The sequence below is a fragment of the Oncorhynchus nerka genome, linkage group LG25 (assembly GCF_034236695.1).
Source record: "Oncorhynchus nerka isolate Pitt River linkage group LG25, Oner_Uvic_2.0, whole genome shotgun sequence".
NCBI lineage: Eukaryota > Metazoa > Chordata > Actinopteri > Salmoniformes > Salmonidae > Oncorhynchus > Oncorhynchus nerka.
The window spans coordinates 39,428,954-39,450,690 of NC_088420.1; the positions used below are offsets into that span (position 1 = coordinate 39,428,954).

Consider the following 21,737-nt stretch of genomic DNA (forward strand, 5'->3'; position numbering starts at 1 on the left):
CATTAGCTTTAAGCACCAGCTGTCAGAGCAGCTCACAGATCACTGCACCTGTACATAGCCAATTTGTAAATAGCCCATCCAACTACCTCATCACCATATTGTTATTTATTTTGCTCCTTTGCACCCCAGTACCGCTACTTGCACACTCATCTTCTGCACATCTATCACCTCAGGGTTTCATTTGCCATACTGTAATAATTTTGCCACTATGGCCTATTTATTGCCTTACCCCCCTTATCCTACCTCATTTGCACACACTGTATATAGACTTTCTCTATTGTATTATTGACTGTATGTTTGTTTATTCCATGTGTAACTCTGTTTGTGTCACACTGCTTTGCTTTATCTTGGCCAGGTCGCAGTTGTAAATGAGAAATTGTTCTCAACTAGCCTACCTGGTTAAATAAAGGTGAAATAAAATAAATAAAATATACATTTGTGTGTTCGAAGCACTGAATTCAGAGTAAATTGCAAGCTAACACTTGTCTATATCTAACTCGATATGTAGGTGTAGATATCACCATAGGCTACTTTGGACAATTTGGTAGGGTTGTCTGCACCACTGCTCTCTGGCAAGTTGAAAGGATATATAGACATGCCAACAAGAGTCAAGTTTTTAAATGACTGTTCAAGGGTAGGCAAAGACTGGAAGTAATTACGTGACATATCTAAGACTTGTGAATTAGATCGAGACTAACTTATCTCGCTAGCCAGCCATCTAACATAAGTTAACCGGCGAAAAAGCGAGTGGTAAACAAACAGTGACATAAGTATAGTGTGACAGCTTTACTGTCAGTGTTAGCAGGTCGGGTAACACAGAGTGGCAGAATAAGTATCATGCAAATAATGTTTTGTGACAGCCAAGTATGTTAATAACGACAAGTGATGCTGCTGAAAACGTTTATTGAAACGACAAAAGTTTTGGTAGTTTGCTTCGGATGATGCCAAATTTAGGTTAATTACATTATGAATTACATGGGAGTAAAGGGAGTTCCCTATCTCTGTTCCCTTCTTGGGGGCGTGACCATATTAAGCCACGCCCCGCCTTGTGTATCTGTGCTCCGGTCGCCATATTGGGCTTCAGCTTCCCCCTTCTCAGTAGGAACTAGGAGTTTCCGATAACACGTGAACGCGGCATTAGCATAGCAAACGCATAAAAAACAACATAACAAACGTGTTACGCGCTAATTAACGGTTATCTGGGTCTAATTACACTTGTATTGCTTAACACAATTTTCCCCCCAGACGCAATATTGCCTGTTTGTAGACCTTTTATTTTTTTTATTCATTGCTCACTAACGTTAGCTGGCTTCGTTCTGATCCATAGTACTGTTAGAGGGCGTCCGCTACGCATCCCTCCATGAAGCGCTGCGATGCCCTCTGATTTTATATCCCTCCTCAGCGCTGATCTCGACCTTAATTCCCCCAAATCCCTTTACTCCAAAGGTAAGACTTCTATACATGTTATGACATGGCTGCCTTTGTATTGTATTGCCATTGTTTTGGACTAGGACTGATGAACGGATAGATCACGTTAGTTGGCTAGATAGCTAACGTTAGCTAGTAGCTAGTTTTGCTTATTGCTAGCTAGTTAACTAATGAGTGCATGATGGACCAACTAACAGCTAACGTTAGGGAGCAGTAGGAGGCGTGTTGTGTTATTGTTTTCCCCCGGTACACTCGTGGTTCGGTCCCCCATGACTATGCCATGGTTACAGTATTTAAACGTTAGGTACAGGTTGCATTGTCACAAACCCCTCGATTGCTTGCTGAATTTGTCACGATTGTTCGCGAACCTTAGCTAGCTATTTAGCTAGCAGTTTTTAGTTAAGCTGTTAGCTATCTAGTCAGCAGATCCGGCCCGCTTCAATACAGCTGCACTAGCGTCGGACAGGCTTTCTGTGTAAATTACGGGTGTTTTCAGATATAGTCCTTTTTTTTTTAAAATACCTGATCTCAGTCCTCTTTAAAGTGAACTCAAGTGTGAAAACAAAGCTAAATAAGTCTTTATATTCACACTGCTCTTGCCTTTGAGTTAGAACTTTCTTGACAGTTCAACATTTTTGTGGACAGTCCTCTTTGCATTCATGTTGCTATGATTCGAAAGGAACCATGATCTTTCCAACATTCGCTCAATGCACTCTGGGTAAATGCACAGTGCTGGAGAAGCCATACCATCACAACCTGCTATTGGACATCCAGGGATGTACCTTCATACATTTTGGAAGATAATAGTTTACATTTAGTTGCAAAATAAGACATACTAATTAGAATCAAATAATAATATTTACATGTATAAATGACTGATAACTGGATAAATGGCAGAAGAATAATAGCAGAAATAATAATGCTGTAATTGAACTTTTTAGTTTGTGGGACTAATTAATGTGAGGGCCTATGGCAGGGGAAATGGTTCTGCAGTAGCCTATAGTGTTTGGTGTGGAAATGATGACAAGTGAACCTGGACAGTTTTGTGTTCACATTGCACTAAAAAGGGAACCAATGTAGCTGAAAAGGACCAAGTGTGAAAACACCAAGACACCACAGAACCAGTGTGAGATGTCTTGCAAAAAGTTGAGAAATGCGGTGTAATCTGAATTGTCCCATTATCCCAACTGTTACACCAAGACTGAACGTCTGCTAGTTTAATTAAACTGCCGTTTTCGTCCTCGTGCTAGATGGCAGAAGCCATAGCAGCCATTTTGAATGGCACATGGCGTTGAACAACAAAGGAGCTGATTTGGCTGACTCTGCCATTCCAAAATCTCTGCTATGGCTGCTGCTACACGGACATGCCTGGTGCCCAGATTGATGGCGTTTGTTGCACAGCGAGAGTGGAGACGAACAGATTCGGTCCAGTCAGTTCACTCAGTCTTCTTCATGAGTCCTTCCCAGCTAGCTAGTTTAGGCTTGTGTCTAGAAACTTCAAGAATTTGAAACTTGTCTGCCAAAATTGGGACTTGGGAGTGTTCAGAATAATTTATCAGCAATGTTAGACATTAATGCCGTAGTTATACATTTTCGGTGACAATCACTATAATGCATATGCTTTACCTGTCACCCTGGCCTGATATTGGCTACAATATCTAGCTACATCCCTCTCCTTACAGCAACAAGCGGGAGCGAAGGACACTGTGCCTCGTGTTGTCGGCTTGCAGCGCAAACTCTCCCCATTGAGCAGTGTAGACTGTATCACGGTGACCTCTAGATGACTACTACCAATATTACAGGTTATTTCTCGTGTAGTCTACTATCCTATTTGAAATAAAAATCAAGTGGGATGGAACATTGGAGATGGTGACCAAATCCACATGGTGACTAGTTATTTCTTCCTCGCCCATCAAAATAAACATCACTTTCTTTTACAAGTTTTAACTAGCGCCATGCTGCTGCTGTTGTCAGCTAGTCAACATACATTAGCTTGGGAAGAGCTTATCAGGACGGTTGACTGATCTGAATCTATTCGTCTCCAAACTCGACTCTCAGCTGCGCAACATACACCATTCATTTTGGGAACCGGGCGTGTCCATATAGCCTCTCCTGCCTAGTATGAGGACGAGAAGGACAGTATGTAACAGTTAGTATAATGCTGCTGCACAATGCATTTTTCATCCCTGGATTGAGGTACATTTTCAGAGACATCTCACGTCAGCTCTATGGTGTCTTAATCTACCCAGGAAGTCTGTCCGACCCTAGTGCAGCTGTAAGCAAGCGGGTTGGATCTGCTGGCTAGCTGCTATCCTTAGCCACCCCCATTGCCTTAGGCAAACCAAATACTGAGAATCAAACTAGAACTTTGGCAAGCATTTGTGTACATAGCAGGTTCTGATTGTTTCAGATGAGTGAAAGTGGCCTTATCGGATTCAGAAAACTTGAATGTCCTCAGAGATGCAGTTAATCTTGCAGCAGTCATAAAATGTATCACATTTATGAAAATAATAATCTTTGTGTGCTTGCACATGTCTGTGGATGGGTGTGTTTTTGCCAAGTTCACCTTAATTCATTTGCAGGCCTTGTCAACAGTGAAGTAGAGGGAAGTGGATGGAATGTTTAAATCATGATCTACCCAGAATGAGTTATATGATACAGTAGCTATATTATCTAGCTACTTGGCCAGTTGATGTGGTGTCTGGTTGGTGCTGACTGAGTCATGGCTGCTCTTGTGATAACACTGCTATGAACAGGCTCCATTGTCCTCTCTGCTCAGTCCACTACTCTTTCAGTCCAGCTGTGTCTGGAAGTGATCAAAGCCTGGGGGGTTTTAGTTTAAAGACCTTCTACAGGTGGCAGATATGGCTGCCATGCAAAACTTTTCAGTAAAAATGTACACTGCGCTGTCTTGGTGCATGAGGTTTGCTAGTGGTTTTGGACCTCTCTCTTATTCGTTGTTGGCTAGTCATCTAGGCCTAGCTGGGCTTGCAGCGACGCACTACTGCTGTTTTCTCTCCACATGTAGGCTGACGGGCTTAATTCAAAATGTTTCTTTTTGTTTTCTCTGAACTTGGTCTCTCACCAGAGTTCACAGATGCTCTGTGCATGGACTACCTGTCTCCTGACACTGGTTCAGACATCTGCCTGGACCCTGTGTGTGTTACACTAATGAGCCAGTGTATTAGTGGGCATGCCATGCTAACAGGGGCTGGCCATATGGTGCTGCTGTCTGACGTGATGAGGTGTGTGTAGCCTATTTATATGACAGTAATTGGCTGAGGCCGATAGCAGTGTTGCTGCTTCATAAACACTTCTAATGAACACATCTCAAGTGGTTTACTGTTTGTAGACTGGCTACATCTTATATCATCATCACAAATTGATCAAGGCTATGCCATCCATGACAGGCAGCCTTTTGTATTTCAATGTCTGGCTTTGATTTTGCCATGTAAGTATATACTGCGGAGTGGATAGGATCTTTGTCTTTACTCTGCGTTAATCTCATAGAGCCAGACGTGTGTCTAAATATTGCATAGTCTGTAGCTGTGAAGTCTAGCATGCAAGATTACCTATGAGTTTAAGATGCATGTTAGATGCCGGGGCATTGCAAGAGACTGTGGTGGATTCTTGGCGTCTGCTTGTGGGCCAACATATTTCTGTGTCATCAAAGCAAAGGGCCAGCTGCGAACAATAAAGTCTGACCGTTGGCTTGGCACAGCTTCAAAGCTAACGTAATGTGAGCAGCGTGTAGCCAGCTACATAACATACAGTAAGTATGTGGTGAGGTAATCGGATTGTAACAGGGGATGTATGCAGGACTTGGCTGACTTGTTGGCCTAGTCTAATCCGAGAACTGTTATAACGTACTGCTTCACATAGAGGAGGCTCCCCGAAATACATTGAGGTCCAAAAGTATTTGGACAGTTTGTTGTTGTTTTTGGCTCTGTACTCCAGCAGTTTCATTTGAAACGATACAATGACTATGAGGTTAAGTGCAGACTGTCAGCTTTAATTTGAGGGAATTTTCATTATGGGGTGAAGCGTTTAGAAATGACAGCACTTTATGTATCTAGTCTCCAAGGCGTCATAAGTATTTGGAGAAATTCACATATAGTGTATTAAGTTTGGTCAAAAGTTTAGTATTTGGTCCCATATTCCTAGCACACAAGGACTATGTCAAGCGTGTGACTCTGCAAACTTGTTGGATTCATATGCAGTTTGTTTTGGTTGTGTGTCGGATTATGTTGTGCCCAAAACACATTAATGGTAATAATGTATTGTCATTTTGGAGTCACTTTTATTGTAATAGAATATGTTTCTGAACGTTAATCTAGATGCTGCCATGATTACGGATAATCATGAATGATGAGTGAGAAAGTTAAAAGCACATACATTTACACTCAGTTTTTCACAATTCCTGACATTTAATCCTAGTAAAAATTCCCTGTCATAGGTCAGTTAGGATCACCACTTTATTTTAAGAATGTGAAATGTCAGAATGATAGTAGAGAGAGTGATTTATTTCAGCTTTTATTTCTTTCATCACATTCCCAGTGGGTCAGAAGTTTACATACACTCAATTAGTATTTGGTAGCATTGCCTTTAAATTGTTTAACTTGGGTCAAACGTTTCAGGTAGCCTTCCACAAGCTTCCCACAATAAGTTGGGTGAATTCTGTCCCATTCCTCCTGATAGAGCTGTAACTGAGTCAGGTCTGTAGGCCTCCTTGCTCACATAAACTTTTTCAGTTCTGCCAACAAATTTGCTATGGGATTGAGGTCAGGGCTTTATGATGGCCACTCCAATACCTTGACTTTGTTGTCCTTAAACCCTTTTGCCACAACTTTGGAAGTATGCTTGGGGTCATTGTCCATTTGGAAGACCCATTTGCGACCAAGCTTTAACTTCCTGACTGATGTTCCTTATCCACATAATTTTCCTCACTCATGATGCCATCTATTTTGTGAAGTGCACCAGTCTGTCCTGCAGCAAAGCACCCCCACAACATGATGCTGCCACCCCCGTCCTTCACGGTTGGGATGGTGTTCTTTGGCCTGCAAGCCTCTTCCTTTTCCTGCAAACATAACGATGGTCATTATGGCCAAACAATTCTATTTTTGTTTCATCAGACCAGAGGACATTTCTCCAAATAGTACCATCTTTGTCCCCGTGTGCAGTTGCAAACTGTAGTCTTGTCTTTTTTTACGGTGGTTTTGGAGCAGTAGCTTCATCCTTGCTGAGCGGCCTTCAGGTTATGTCGATATAGGACTTGTTTTACTGTGGATATAGATACTTTTGTGGCCATTCTCTCCAGCATCTTCACAAGATCCTTTTCTGTTGTTCTGGGATTGATTTGCACTTTTCGCATCAAAATAAGTTCATCTCTAGGAGACAGAACACGTCTCCTTCCTGAGCAGTATGACGGCTGCCTGGTCCCATGGTGTTTATACATCTGTACTATTGTTTGTACAGATGAACGTGGTACCTTCAGGCATTTGGAAATTGCTCCCAAGGATGGACCAGACTTGTGGAGGTCTACAATTATTTTCTGAGGTCTTGGCTGATTTCTTTTGATTTTCCCATGATGTCAAGCAAAGAGGCACTGAGTTTGAAGGTAGGCCTTGAAATACATCCACAGGTACACCTCCAATTAACTCAAATTATGTCAATTAGCCAATCAGAAGCTTCTAAAGCCATGACATAATTTTCTGGAATTTTCCAAGCTGGTTAAAGGCACAGTCAACTTAGTGTATTTAAACTTCTGACCCACTGGAATTGTGATACAGTGAATTATAAGTGAAATAATCCATCTGTAAACAATTGTTGGAAAAATGACTTGTGTCATGCACAAAGTAGATGTCCTAACCGACTTACCAAAACTATACTTTGTTAACAAGAAATTAGTGGAGTGGTTGAAAAATGAGTTATAATGACTCCAACCTAAGTGTATGTAAACTTCTGACTTCAACTGTAAATATCATACCCCCAAGACCTGCTAACCTCCCCTGTTATTGATAATGGTGCAAGGTTGGTATGTCTTCTCACTCATTATTCACGATTCAATTATCATTATCTGTAGTCATGGTAGCATGCACATTAATGTAGAAGTGTTCAAAAACCTATTCATATTTACAATAAAGGTGACCCCAAAATGTCACAATACATTATTTACCATTCATTTCTATTGGGCACAAGATAATTTGAAACACAACCAAAACAAACTGCAGATGCATCCAATAGGTTTGTAGTCACAAGCTTGATGTAGTCATTGCGAATATGGGACCAAATGCTATTCTTTTGATATTTTAATACACTAACTAAATCTGTCCAAATACTTAAGACACTTGCAAATGGGTGGACTAGATACATAAAGTGATGTCATTTCTAAATGGTAAAACAAAATATGCATGACATTCTGTTTTTCATATGAAAAATTTGACCTCGAATCCAAAATGCTGGAGTAGAGCCAAATTAAACATTTTAGCTTCACTGTCCAAATAAATAGGTAGTGTATTAATAGGCTTAGCCGATCTCTCTTTCAAAATCTTCACCAATCACATTTTTTTCCTGTTGGTGTCTTATGCAAACAGTGGGGCTTTTGCAAATGTCTAATTTCCATAGAAAATTAGCAGACCCCACCTACTATGGAAAAGGAGAGCGGTGAGTGTGGAAGTGTAGGCGAGAGACTGAGTGCCAGTGGAGCAGCTCCTGCACTGGGCCCTGACCTGACCGTCGTTAGTGTGACTCGCACAAGGCTGAGGTCATGCTAGTGCCAGTGGAGCAGCTCCTGCACTGGGCCCTGACCTGACCGTCGTTAGTGTGACTCGCACAAGGCTGAGGTCATGCTAGTGCCAGTGGAGCAGCTCCTGCACTGGGCCCTGACCTGACCGTCGTTAGTGTGACTCGCACAAGGCTGAGGTCATGCTAGTGCCAGTGGAGCAGCTCCTGCACTGGGCCCTGACCTGACCGTCGTTAGTGTGACTCGCACAAGGCTGAGGTCATGCTAGATCGTCATCCCTCCATCAGCATTCACAAGGGCCCACTCTCTCTATCTAACTCAGTGGAACAGAACACAATAGACACATACCAACAGAGAACATCACCACAGAGGGTGGTGGTGTTATAAAAAAGTCCCACTTAACCGGCAGCAGGCAGGCTAGTCCTAATGTAGGCCGTTGTATGCCTCATGGGCGGAGTCGAGACATTTAAAAAATGAATTGGATGAAGCAGAACATGAGTGCTGTACTGTACCATATGCTGGCTGGAAGTCCTTGTCCCCCCCCGCAGTGGTTGTAGTGCAGCTCTTTGTGTGTGTGTGTGTCTCTAGCAGCAGGGCTGACATCCCAGAGCCAGAGATTTTGTCCGTCTCACTATGCTGTTGGCGTTGACTGTATCACAGGCAGATTAGATGACCACTTGATAGGCTGCATATGGTGGATGGATAAACTGCACATTCACGACAGATATATCTATATCAGGGTGTCTATGGGTTGTGTTTCTTAGCAACCAGGTGACCTCCCACTATTAAAACAGTAACTAGTTGGTTGTTGGTGGTTTCTGGTGCACTAATAAACCCCGTGATTTATCTCCTCCTCACCAGAGTCTGTGTATGACCTCCTCCCTAAGGAGCTCCAGCTGCAGTCGTCCTCCTCGCAGACAGACACACCCACCATGAGCCAGAAGAGTGGGGGAGAGGCCGGACCGCCCCCTTCTGCAGCCATGGCCTCAGGTTAGCTTTTCACTCTGTCTGTATCCTCACCTAGATCATTAGGGGGCAGAACATAAGACTGACCTTAGTTCAGTGTCTAGTGGACAACTTCATGCTAGTCTACTTCCACCGTTCCTGCTGAGTGCCTGTGGGGCAGTTGGTGCTAGTGGTGGTGTATTCTGGGAAATTGAGTTTTCAATTGTGGGCCATGGTTACTGTAGACAGGATGGGTGCGAGAGATTGGGAATAAATATTGTTTTGTTTGAATGAACGAACATGGCCCTGGTTTATATATATATTTGCATTAGCCTATAGCCAAAGTCATATTAGGCTAGTATTGCTTGCAATATGTCTCGTGTGTCTAATCAAAATTGGATTAAAAATGGTTTTGTTTTCTTCCCATTGTCCTACGTTTTCAACTCTCTTAGATGGAGCGATGTAAATTAGCCCCGCCACTAGAGACAACCTTTACTGTCAGTTTCTATTGTTTTAATTGTATTCTTAGATGATGAGAAGAGGTGAAAAGAGCTAGGCTATAATTAGCAAAGCAATTATTGTGTCCTTTTAGCACTTCTGAATTAGCACGCCTGTCTGAATCAACTGTCTGCGATAGACTTTATGTGAAGATGAGATTACACACACACTCCATGTAGACCAGCATAAAGAAAATATCTCTAGAGATGTCATTTATATTAGATCAGAAAAACAATATGTAGTGTTCCATCAGCATGCGATTTGAAGGAAGTTGCTAACTAGCGTTAGCGCAATGACTGGAAGTCCATGGGTATTAGCAAGCATGCTAGCAGATACCATAGACTTCCAGTCATTGTTCTAACAGTAGTTAGCAAGCATTGGCTTGCAAAACTACCTCTAACTTCCTTCAAACTGGACGCAGAGACATAAAAATGGTATCCATGAGTTCATCTGACTCTGAGGAAGTAGATAAAGTATTCATACCATTTAGCAGAGGAAGCTGACTGACTGAACACGGTAGTCATGTGGCTGCTGTCATTGTGCACAGTAACTCAGGATTAGGTTGAAGTTGACCCTATAACCACTGGTAGAGGCTCAGATACTTCTCAACCCCTTTAATGGTTACTGTTAGGATTGGGGTGTAGGGTAGACTGGTCCCAGATCTATATGTGTTTTAGCCAGCTCCTCTGACTCTTGTCATGCCATACATGTACCAGGCTAGGGTAATCTGATTCTAGATCTGTGGTTAGGGGCCGCTTCTACCACAAGCTCATTTTCAGAGTTGGAGAGCTGGCTTCATGCTAGCCCAAGCAAGCACTACATGCATCATCGTTTTATCCAAAGACACTTAAAATAAAAAGGATCAGCTATCCTCACACAGTATTTAATTGACCCAATTTGCTGATTGCCAGGAAATTGAGTCATGACTGATCAGCTCTCTTGTTGCTCATTGGCTGTCTCATTTGTATTGCAGGAAGTTCCCTCCCTCTGAGGCAGGGGGCATCTGCATATAAAATGGCCTGCAGGTCACTGCTCCATAGGTCAGAGCCTTGTTTATTCTGTTGCCATGGCTACGCTCAGTCCCAACCCAATCCTCCAATTGGCATGCTCAGACTGCTGTATAGGCCCACTGCTGTATGCACCAGCTGCTGTATAGCTCTACTAGTGTATGCACAAACTGCTCTAGCCCCCCTCTACATTTAATTTGGCACCGTATCATTAACCTGCAAATTTGTTAAGAGGAAAGTCTGACTGACCCGATGTTTTTATTTTTGGGGGCAATGTATGTAACAATTTTAAAAGCTTGCGTTTGTTTTTTGTAAACAAAGCATGTCAGTTTTGTCACTGATTTTTATTATTTTTTTATTGAGTTTTGATTACAGAACATTCGATTGGGGCCTATTTGTACCATTCTCAACTTTAACTTCAGAAAATTTGCCTGACACCAGAGAACTCTGGCATGCACAGTGAGGGCATTTAGCCACACAAACAACGTCAAATGAATTTAGAGTTGGGAAGAGGGAAAACTCTGGACAAATCATGCGCAAATTCAGTTGCGTGAATAGCCTGCTCTGTATTGACATCCATACTAACAATGTGATCGGTCCACACGCCATCCAGCCACCTCACCCAGCCCTTCTCCATCCTCTTTGGCCACGGGAGGCCCCAGCTCGGCCCCCTCTACCTCAGCCATGGACCAGTCCCAGCCTCCTCTCCTCCTCCACCATCCCAGTGGGGCCCCCAGAGAGGGGTCCGGAGCCCCAGAAGGATCCGAGAGGGAAGGGGTGGAGGGAGCTCTGTCTGCCTCTGAAGGTGGAGGCGGCAATGGGACCAGCTCTGGAACAGGAGGAGGAGACCCAGGAGCACCAGGGGCAGGGGGGGTGGGATCCCAGCAGCAGCCCCAGAACACCCCCTCTAAGCGGAGGCCAGTGTTGAGCATCTCCCCCCCTCCGGAAGACCTGTTTGATGACAGCAGTATGTCCTGCCAGGAGGATCCAGCCCCGGCCGGGCCAGCAGGACCAGACTCAGAACACAGCAGCAGCATCTGGGCTGACGACTCGGCCTCCAACTTCAGTCTGATCAGCTCCAGCTCCTACAACGACAACACAGAGGTGCCCCGCAAGTCCCGTAAACGCACCCCCCGCCAGCGGCCCGGGGCCAAGCCTGCACCCCCAGAGGACAGCATGGACGTGTTTGATGCAGACAGCGCCACGGCCCCACACTTTGTTCTGTCTCAGCTGGGCCCAGACAAGGCCAGCCCCAAGCCCAGGTTGGTTGAATATAATGCTAGTCTCCTTTTTAGGTGCCTTTTCTAAGAGCATGAGGATTTAAGTTGCCATACCATTGACTCTGTTGCACACACAGCAAAGCAGCGGCATCACCTGGAGGCCTAATAAAGAGGTCCTCTGAGTGAAGTATGTTGTGTGCTCTTCAGTTCTCTGGAGGCTGGGTGGCTGCTGAAGGGAGGCCTGCTGTCAGGTCAGTGTCCCCAGAAGAGTGAGGGCAAGGAGCTGAAGATCCTGGTGCAGCCAGAGACCCAGCACCGGGCCCGCTACCTGACCGAGGGCAGCCGCGGCTCTGTCAAAGACCGCACCCAACAGGGCTTCCCCACGGTCAAGGTGAGAGACACTTAATAAAATATATATATATATAAATATACCATTGGTTAGCCGTAGACAATTGTGCTATGTTGGGTTGAGCTGTGTTGCCCTCTACTCACCATCTTCTCCCCTTTCTCTCTCCAGTTAGAGGGCGTCAGTGAGCCGGTGGTGCTGCAGGTGTTTGTGGCCAGTGACACAGGCAGAGTGAAACCTCATGGGTTCTACCAGGCCTGCAGGGTGACAGGACGCAACACCACGGCCTGCAAGGAGGTGGACATCGAGGGAACCACCGTCATAGAGGTCCCTCTGGAGCCCAGCAGCGCCATGTCACTTGCGTAAGGGACTCATCCATTGAGTTAATGAACATTAAAATATCAGTGGGGTGTTGTTTGTTTCATCATCTGAATGTTCTGTAATGTTGAATCTTGACAGGGTTGACTGTGTGGGGATCCTGAAGCTGCGTAACGCGGACGTGGAGGCTCGTATAGGAGTGGCCGGGTCCAAGAAGAAGAGCACCCGGGCCAGGCTGGCATTCAGGGTCAACATCCCCCAGCCTGATGGGTCTGTCTTAACCCTACAGACCACCTCGTCACCTATCCTCTGCAGTGAGTCAACCAACTATCGCCCTATTCATACAAACACAAATAACTGGTTACCCAGTCAAAAGTACATTTGAATGTGGATGTGTTTGTTTGATGTTCATTAAATTCCGTATATTCTTGTCGGGCTGGAACGAAAGCTGGCCAACCACGTAGTGTCAATGGTAGGGTTTTGTGAACAGCAATTCTTCACACTCTGCGGTGTGCGTGTGCTTCCCCAGCCCAGCCAGCAGGGGTGCCAGAGATCCTGAAGAAGAGTCTCCACAGCTGTTCAGTGAGAGGAGGAGAGGAGCTGTTCATCATAGGGAAGAACTTCCTCAAAGGAACCAAGGTCATCTTCCAGGAGAACTCAGCAGGTACCAGCACTAACCTGCCTGTCTTCCTCCTTTCTTCCCAGTCCTCTTTTCCTTTTGTTCGCATCCTCTTCTGCCTCTCTCGGTGGTGTCTGTGATGTCTCCTCATTAGTGACCATGTTAAGACATTGATTCCTCTTCTGCCTCTCTCGGTGGTGTCTGTGATGTCTCCTCATAGTGACCATGTTAAGACATTGATTCCTTTTCTTTCCAGATGATGAGTCGTGGCGGGCCGAGGCAGAGATTGACATGGAGCTGTTCCATCAGGTAACAGATTGATATTGATGCATGAGGAATGCATACGGGCCCGGCGCTGACTGTTCTAATTCTGACAATGTTCTGTTTCCTCCAGAACCATGTGGTGGTGAAGGTTCCGCCATACCACAGCCTGTCTGTCTCCTCTCCTGTCTCTGTGGGCGTCTACATCACGACCAATGCCGGGAGGTCACATGACATCCAGCCCTTCATGTATATCCCAGACTCAGGTATGTGTGCTGATACTTTCCTTCAGTATTTGGATAGAAGGTAGTAAACGATGGGATGAAGAAGGGAGGGATGGGTTTGAGTAATGGCGTGGTGTGTATATATATATATATATATAGTACACTGTGTTTCTGTTTTATCCCACAGCAGATAAGTCCCTGAACATGTCTGTGAAGACAGAGGGTTCTTCTCTGGCCAAGGCCTGCATCTTCCATGACCAGATCAATTATCTGGCCTCTGATCCTGCCCAGTCTGCTGGCGAACTGGTTAAACGACAGGAGGTCACCCCTATGGAGGTCTCCAGCAATACCCCATCCACAGCACTCTTCAAGGTAGGAGCAATATACAGGTCATATTTAACCAAGGGTCCTTGTATGTACATTTAGATCAGATGGTTTGGCTGGGACATCACCCATTAGTTGTACAATCAAAGAAGACATCTTGAGTCATGGCCAACTTGCAGGGAAGTGTGTAGATTCTAGAAAATACCTCTATTCAAAATGATTTCATTACTCTCTTTTGTCTCCTCCCTCAGCCACCCTCTGACACCCTTATCTTAGTCCAGCAGACCCTTGAGCTGAGCTCCAGTACCCCGCCTAGGAATGAGTCCTTCCCCGGCCCCATGCCCCTCCAGCCTGGGGACATGGACCTCCCCCATGCCCCTGTCTTTCCCTCCCTGGAGCCCTTCAGCACCATCCAGAAGCAGGACATCACCCCCATCACCTCCTTCCCCGTCTCCAGTGACACTACCACCCTCCCCCCTGTCCCCCCAGAGGTACCCCAGCAGTTCCTCCGGGACCCCCAGGAGAGCCTGCCTCAAGAGGCCTCCAACTCCTGCAGCGGGATGATGGTAGTAGGAATGTCCCAGATGGCGCCCCCCTCCCAGGCCCCCCAAGTTCCCCTGTTTCCCCAGGATGGGGTGGCCCAGCTGGAGAGGGCAGTAAGGGAGCTCCAGGCAGGGGGCAGCAGCCTGGTACAGCAGGTCCTAGAGGCAGCAGTGGCTCAGCAGCAACTCAACTCAGTGTTGTACAGCCCCACGTCCTCCACTGACTCCCTGCAGCAAAACGTACAGGACACCATGAACAGCCTGAGACTGGGGTGCACTGAGGGCTCTCTGGCCACACAACAGCAGTTGCAACAACAGCAGATCCTTGGCAACATGCAACAGATACAGCAGCAACAACAGATACAGCAGCATCAAGTCCTTGGCAACATACAGCTACAACCACAATTATTAATACAGCCACAGGATCAACAACTGCAACAGCAACAACAGATACTGGGGAACCTACAACAGCAACAATTACAACATCAACAGTTTCAACAACAGCAGCAGCAGGTCCTAGGAAACATACTGCTACCGGATCAACAACTTCAGCAACAAGTACTGGGCAACCTACAACAACAAAACCAAGCAGTAGGCAGCATGCAACACTTACAGCAACAACAACAGCAGCAGCAGGTGTTGGAGAACTTTCAGCAGCAGCTCCAGGCTGAGCTCCTCCAGCCCCAGATCCACTCCTCGTCTCATCCCCAGCAGCAGCCTGTGTCTCTCCTCCAGCAGGCTGGGGAGCTGCTCACCATCCAGACCTCCAGCTTCCACCACCAGCCGCCCTCCCACACCTCCCCCCCCCAGCAGCTCCTCCAGTCCCCCAGGCCTCTGTCGGAATCCCCCAGCCCGCAGCACCAGGTCCAGGCCGCCCTGCTCCAGAACACTCTCACTGTGCTGACCAGTGGTAGCCGAGATCATGAGCAGCAGGTCACGGGGTCCACGCTGTTCCTCTCTCCCAACACTCTCTCTAGCCACGGTAGTCAGCAGCAGCTAGCATTCCTGTCCTCCATGGAGACTTCAGCCAGTGATCCCCAGACTGTGTCAGTGTTCCAGTCTCAGACCAGGCAGCAGCAGAGCACCCCCATGGACCAACAGCAGTCCCCTCAGCAGACACAACCACAGCAAACCCAGCAGCAGCTTCCCATGGCACAACAAGGCTCCTTGTTCCAAACTAACACTCTGTCCTCTAGCCAACACCCTCAACCCCAGCCCACAGACCTGCTCCTCTGCACTGCCTCCCTCAACCCCCAGGCTTTGCCTCCAACCCTCCTCTTCAGTACCCAGGGCCTCTCTATGGGCAGCAGCACCCCTCACCCCCAGGACACCCCTGCTCCCCTCCTGTTCTCCCAGCCCACCATGGTCGGGATCAGGGTAGGGGTGGCCCAGTCTGACCCAGCAGAGCCCATGTCCTTCCAGGACCAGAGCTCCACAGTAGGGGGGACCACAGCCTCCATCAATCCCCCTCAGCAGGGCCTGTTCCAGGCCCAGCAGCCTATGCAGGTGAGCTCCAGCTCAGGCAGTTGCCCTGACAGCCAGCAGGTGGAGCTGTTCCTGCCACAGGGTTCTCTGTCTGGTCTGCAAAGCAACATGGCTACGCAGGAACTAGAAAACCAGGCTGCAGCAGCTGCAACCATCTTTGTGATGCAGAGCGGACTGGGGGTGGTGGAGCTGCAGAGTACCGCCTCCCCCGGTCAGAGACCCCCAGAGCAGCTGTTCCAGACGGGAGTGAGTAGGAATGTCGGCCAGCCAGGAGGACAACCCAACCTTTTTGTGTTCGGCCTCCAGAACGGTGAGACTGCTTTACCTGACAGGATCAGTACTCATTGTGGACTGTAATGGAGGAATATTTACGTATATATACTGTATAAATTGTTTTAAATGTTAAAATAATCTTTGACATCCTCCTCTTTCTCCTCAGATTCCTCCCAGCTGATGACGTCCACTGGTTCAACACTGTCAGCCCAGAGCCAACCCCAGAACGCCAACCCTGTGCAGGCAAGCCACATCCAGTCTCTACTGGACTCAGACATGGCCCAGACAGCCACACCCATGCAGACCAACCTACAGACCCCAATGCAGACAAACGCACATACTGCAATGCAGACCAATATACAGACTGCCATAGAACCTAGCCTGCCGACCCTTATGCAGACCAGCTTACAGAACGCCATACAGACCACCTCCCAGAAGATGGAGGACCTGCTGGACAGTCTTCAGAAGCAGTGATCATTACTGGGACCACAGACACATTGCTGGGGGTTCTTGTGACGTCTGCCCACTCTTAGACTGGGACAGGTTGTGTCTTCTGCTTACAGCACAACCCCCCCACAGATGCAGAGAATGGGATAGAGTCTCACTATGCTACGAGCCCCCTAGGCTAAGAACATGTCATGATGTTTTTAAAGATTTTTATCAAATGTACTCTTGTGCCCTTGGCTCATATTTTGATGTGATTGTACATGCATTCATACAGACGGATAGGCGCTGTGATGATGAGTTGGTTGAGTGACTGCACCTTTTGCTCAATCAGAGGAAAGTAACTCCGGTATCCATCAGTCTAACTTATACAGTGGTTCTTCTTTTTCATGCTGTACTGTGTTATTGATGGCCTAAGAGTGGGGGGAGGGAGGGAGGAGAGAGGGATACAGAAAGTTGGACCTAGAGAGAAAGACAGAAGAGATTTTGAGGGAAAGGGGTGAAAGAAGGGCGGCCAGAGAAAGGTGTCTCGTCCTGTTCTTGTGTGTGATTGCAAGGCTTCAGTCCGGTCACACAGCAGTCTGTGTCTATCTGGTCACACAGCAGTCTGTGTCTATCTGGTCACACAGCAGTCTGTGTGTATCTGGTCACACAGCAGTCTGTGTGTATCTGGTCACACAGCAGTCTGTGTGTATCTGGTCACACAGCAGTCTGTGTGTATCTGGTCACACAGCAGTCTGTGTGTATCTGGTGTTGCTTTGACATTTCAGTCTCCGTGTGGTCTCTTATTGTTATAAGTGGTTACAGATGCTTTCCATGTTTTTGAAGCATTTGCATATGTCGTGCGACTTTCGTTTGGGGGGATTTTAGAGTTGGACTTGGAAGTCTTTCCAGTTCATTGTGAATAGAATGGTGGTTTTAAACATTAAGCACTTTATAAACTGTTTTGTGTGACCAGCAAATCCTTATATCCATCCATAGGCTTTCTATGGTTAGTCACATTGTACTGGTTGATGTCCATTTTAAAAAAATAATACTTTTTTTAAGTTGTCAAGGTATACATTTAAACACATTGACCATGCATTCATACATTTTTCATTCACTATATTTTTGGAGTTATATATGAGATTGTTTGTGTCAAGTGTTCATCTGAAGCCTATTTATACTGAGTGGTCCATTCAGTGTCTCTGTCAATACCGTCATTCCCATAGCGAGTATACATAGTTTGTTTTGGTGTCTCTGATTGTAACTAGCTACTATTCATAGGCTTTCATATCTCTGGCACACACCATTTTATTTTGGTCTGATACATTGTGTGTGTACATTTATGCGTGTGTTATTTTTATGGAGAATGTACAGCACATTGCTATCTGTAGCCTACTATTTACCTTGTATTTTACAATCTGTGTAAGTTAACCACTGGTGTTTTACCTTGTCTTGTGTGTGTGTGGTTGTAGTTTTTGGTTGGTTTCTGGTTCATGTACGGACAGATGTTGAACCACTACTGTCAGCGTTCAGGGCAGAGCTGTGTGAAATAGACACAGTACCTGTCCCGTGCATTGTCACCAGGGACTCACTGCTACACAAAAACTGTGCTACAATAGCCACACTACCATACCACTTACTATAAAGCTATGTTTTGGGCATGTACTCTGTGGTATGCTAGTATGGACATTGGAATGTGGCCTAAAATCTGTTACTTTGGCTGCGTTTACACAGGCAGCCCAATTCTAATCTATTTTTTTCAGTAATTGGTCTTTTGAACAATCAGATCTGAAAAAGATCTGATGTGAGTGGAAAAAATGTCAGAATTTGATGCGTGTGTAAACATGAGAATAGCCATCTCTATGGCAAGTTATCTATGGTGCTATGTGCAGCAGTGATGGACACTTCTAATGTGATGTTTATACTTACATTTATACTCATGTCACATCAACAGTACTGATATTAATATTGTGGTAAAGTCTGAATTGTGTTTCTGGAGTAATTGCTGTGAGAGGGGAGTGTGTCCTGTTTTCAAACTTGTCATATTTGTTCCATTTTTAAAATATCCTGATGTTTGTTTACTCATTTTAAATCATGCAGCTTTCATGGATAATATTAACATTGTTTTTGTACAAATTACAAACTTTAAATAATACAAATATTGTATAGCACTGTACATGTGGTAAGGTACTCTCCTCCCAAAAGTTTTGCCTCTGTCATATCCATCCAAATGAATATGCATTTTAAACCATGTTGCTCTACTTTGCTTTAGATGCAAGCAGCCTAATTCTGAGATTTCCCCCCACTAATTGGTCTTTTGACCAATCATTCCAGATCTTTTCCAGAGCTAATCTGATTGGTCAAAAGACCAATTACTGAAAAAAACATCACATGGGATGCCTGTCTATGTGCAGCCATTGAGACAAACGGATGAAACGAGAACCATTTGGTTGTTGCTCAGATTCCTACATGCTCATGTTTACATTATGTCTTGAAAAAGTAGGATTACTCCATTTAAAAATGTCATTTAGAAGGTTTCTTACCCATGAGTCAGATTACATAGTATTTTTATAACAGATGTTCAGTTTTATATACATCCAGTATATAATTTTTCAAACGTCGGACTGAAACCCAGTGTGCAGTTTGGGGGTGTGTATACTACTAGATCGCTTCATGTAGAACGCGGGCCAATAGTCACGATTATACTCTCATTCTGTGCAAACCATATAAATGGAATATATGCAGGGGACACCATTCTAAGCATTGACTTAGAATGAGTTGTAATTGTGTAGTTCCATATGAGATACAGCTTGTCAGATGGTGGCACATACTGAGACCACCCACAGAAAACGTCAACTATTTTCAACCTCCCATTTGGTTTCACCCATTCAAAATATCAATTAGGCCTAAACACAATAGATAATCACCTCCATTACTGATGTCCAAGCGTTCCATTCCATTTTTATTGGGGATTTTCAAGAGCACATGATGCCTCACTAAGCCATACAAACAGAAAAAGCCAACCTCTGAGTATCTCCTCTGTGTGATGAATGTAACTTTATATTATATATACTGTTTTCAGAGGAAATATGAGGTAGCCTAATCTTGAATGTTCAGTGCATTGTACATGTGTGTAAATACATTGTTTCGTGGTTCTGTCTGGTTTCATGTTCCAAGGTCAAGTGCTCTTATTTGGCTTGATCGATTGCTTAGTTTAACTGTTTGAATGACTACATATTCATTTGAAAATACTAGTTGAAAATGTTAACTTTAAGGTGGCAAAATATCACACATGCTCTCCACACACATTAATAACCATGTTGAAATATGAGATGGGGGGTTATCAGTTGTGAATTTCTCAAGTGTGCCTTGACAAACCATCAGTGTAGTACGTTTACCAGATCCCCTTTGTCATGACTGTTCATGTCCCTTGTCTGATGTCCCTAGATGATCTGACTTCTCATACTTCAGTCTAGCCAGTGTCCGTGTTCTGCTTTTGGTTACATGACCACCTCACGTGTTTTCATTTCATCCATCCCTGGTTGCGGTTATGTTGTAAGTCTAAAGTGTGATCACTAACTCTATAGTGGTTTCCAATTCCAGTCCTCCAGTACCCCCCAACAGTCCACATATATTGTAGCCCCAGACAAGCAGACCTGAATCAGCTTGTCAGCTTAATCATCAGGCCCTCAATGAGTTGAGTCCGGTGGTTTCTGTCCGGGGCTACAACAAAAATGTGTGCTGTTTGGTACTCAATGGCGAGTTGGGAACCACTGCTCAAGGACTTTGTTCAGCCTAACCCGTCGACTGTATACCTGTGTGTGTGTGTCCCTACTTCATGCCTGTTGAGATTCATAATGGTGAGGTGAAAGGGAAAAGAGGTGGAGATTGTTCTGATCGGGTGTTGTGGAATTCTCTCGTAACTGTGTGTTTGTCAGCATAACTGTTGTTGCTGTGAAGAGCTTGACATGAGATGAAAAGGTGGTAATAAAGACTCCTATTGGAACAGTGTGAGCTGTGTTGTCAGTCAGTTTGCCTACTCACATTTCACCCCGTGTCTCACGTTTCCTCTGTTCAACTGTTCTTTGTAGAGCTTTAAGGCTACTAGATTCAATGAGATCAAGCATTAACCGGGGATAGCTGATTTCAGGGCGGGACTATGGTATTAGGTGCCCCCGGCGGTGGGGGGGTTGATCTGATACGAGGCTGAGTTCAGGACCAGCGCCCTCATTACCTCTTAGTCGGTGACTGACAATTACCTGTATGTCCTAACACTAACACCCCCCCAATAACATAACGTACATAGAATCAAATGTAAAAGAATTGCATTATATTCCAGGGGCCAGATTCTTAAACAGTTTGACCAAAGGAACAAAAATGTGACGTGCTGGGTGAACGACTGTTAGGTTTCCTATAAATCATTGATAATTCAGTGCCAGTCTCTCTTTAGCCGTGTTCACATTGGCAGTTTAAAGTCAAAAGTTAAAGACTCAAATCCTATTGATTTGCACATCCAATTAGAAATCGGTTCTTTTTCCTGCAGTCTGAACAGCCAAAAAGCACATGGAATAGGATATAGGTTGTTTGAAGTCAGAAACAAATCTGATTCCTGGCCCTGTGACATGTCTGAGCGGTCAAATCTGATTTATTTGCCCTCAAGTGGTTTTTATACTGTTATTTGGCATATCTTGTTGCTTGCTAGCTACTCTGTTGACAGTTTGACAAGAACATATGGTAGAAAACTAGCTTGTTGTTTACAAACAAATAGTGAATGTGCCAGAAGGCTAAACAGCTAGCTAGTGGACTACTGTGACCAAAAAGGACTTGTTTTGAAAGTTGGATCATCTTTTCCTTTGAGGATTTAGAAGTGTTCTTACACTATGATTTTGAACATTCAAAGCAACTGGGAAACCACCATGGCAAGTATTGTCACCTGAGCCTGATTAGAAACCACCATGGCAGGTATTGTCACCTGAGCCTGATTAGAAACCACCATGGCAGGTATTGTCACCTGAGCCTGATTAGAAACCACCATGGCAGGTATGGTCACTTTAGCCTGCTTAGAAACCTCCATGG

At 45.1% G+C, this 21,737-nt stretch overlaps 1 protein-coding gene across 2 annotated transcripts; it reads left to right on the forward strand.

The window, feature by feature from the left end:
* The first annotated feature begins 1,134 nt into the window (after window positions 1-1,134).
* Window positions 1,135-20,672, forward strand: LOC115109490 (nuclear factor of activated T-cells 5-like). 2 transcript variants are annotated; one of them, XM_065009779.1, is made up of 12 exons: window positions 1,135-1,446; window positions 9,032-9,160; window positions 11,234-11,882; window positions 12,048-12,231; window positions 12,358-12,548; window positions 12,646-12,818; window positions 13,034-13,168; window positions 13,380-13,432; window positions 13,518-13,650; window positions 13,796-13,980; window positions 14,184-16,269; window positions 16,399-20,672. In XM_065009779.1, exons 1-12 carry the CDS (start codon window positions 1,374-1,376, stop codon window positions 16,704-16,706), a joined length of 4,299 nt encoding a protein of 1,432 aa, XP_064865851.1. In that variant the 5' UTR covers window positions 1,135-1,373; the 3' UTR covers window positions 16,707-20,672. The 2 variants fall into 2 exon arrangements, with proteins under 2 accessions (XP_064865851.1, XP_029490291.2); XM_029634431.2 differs by having other exon boundaries at window positions 13,799-13,980.
* The last annotated feature ends 1,065 nt before the right edge of the window (window positions 20,673-21,737 follow it).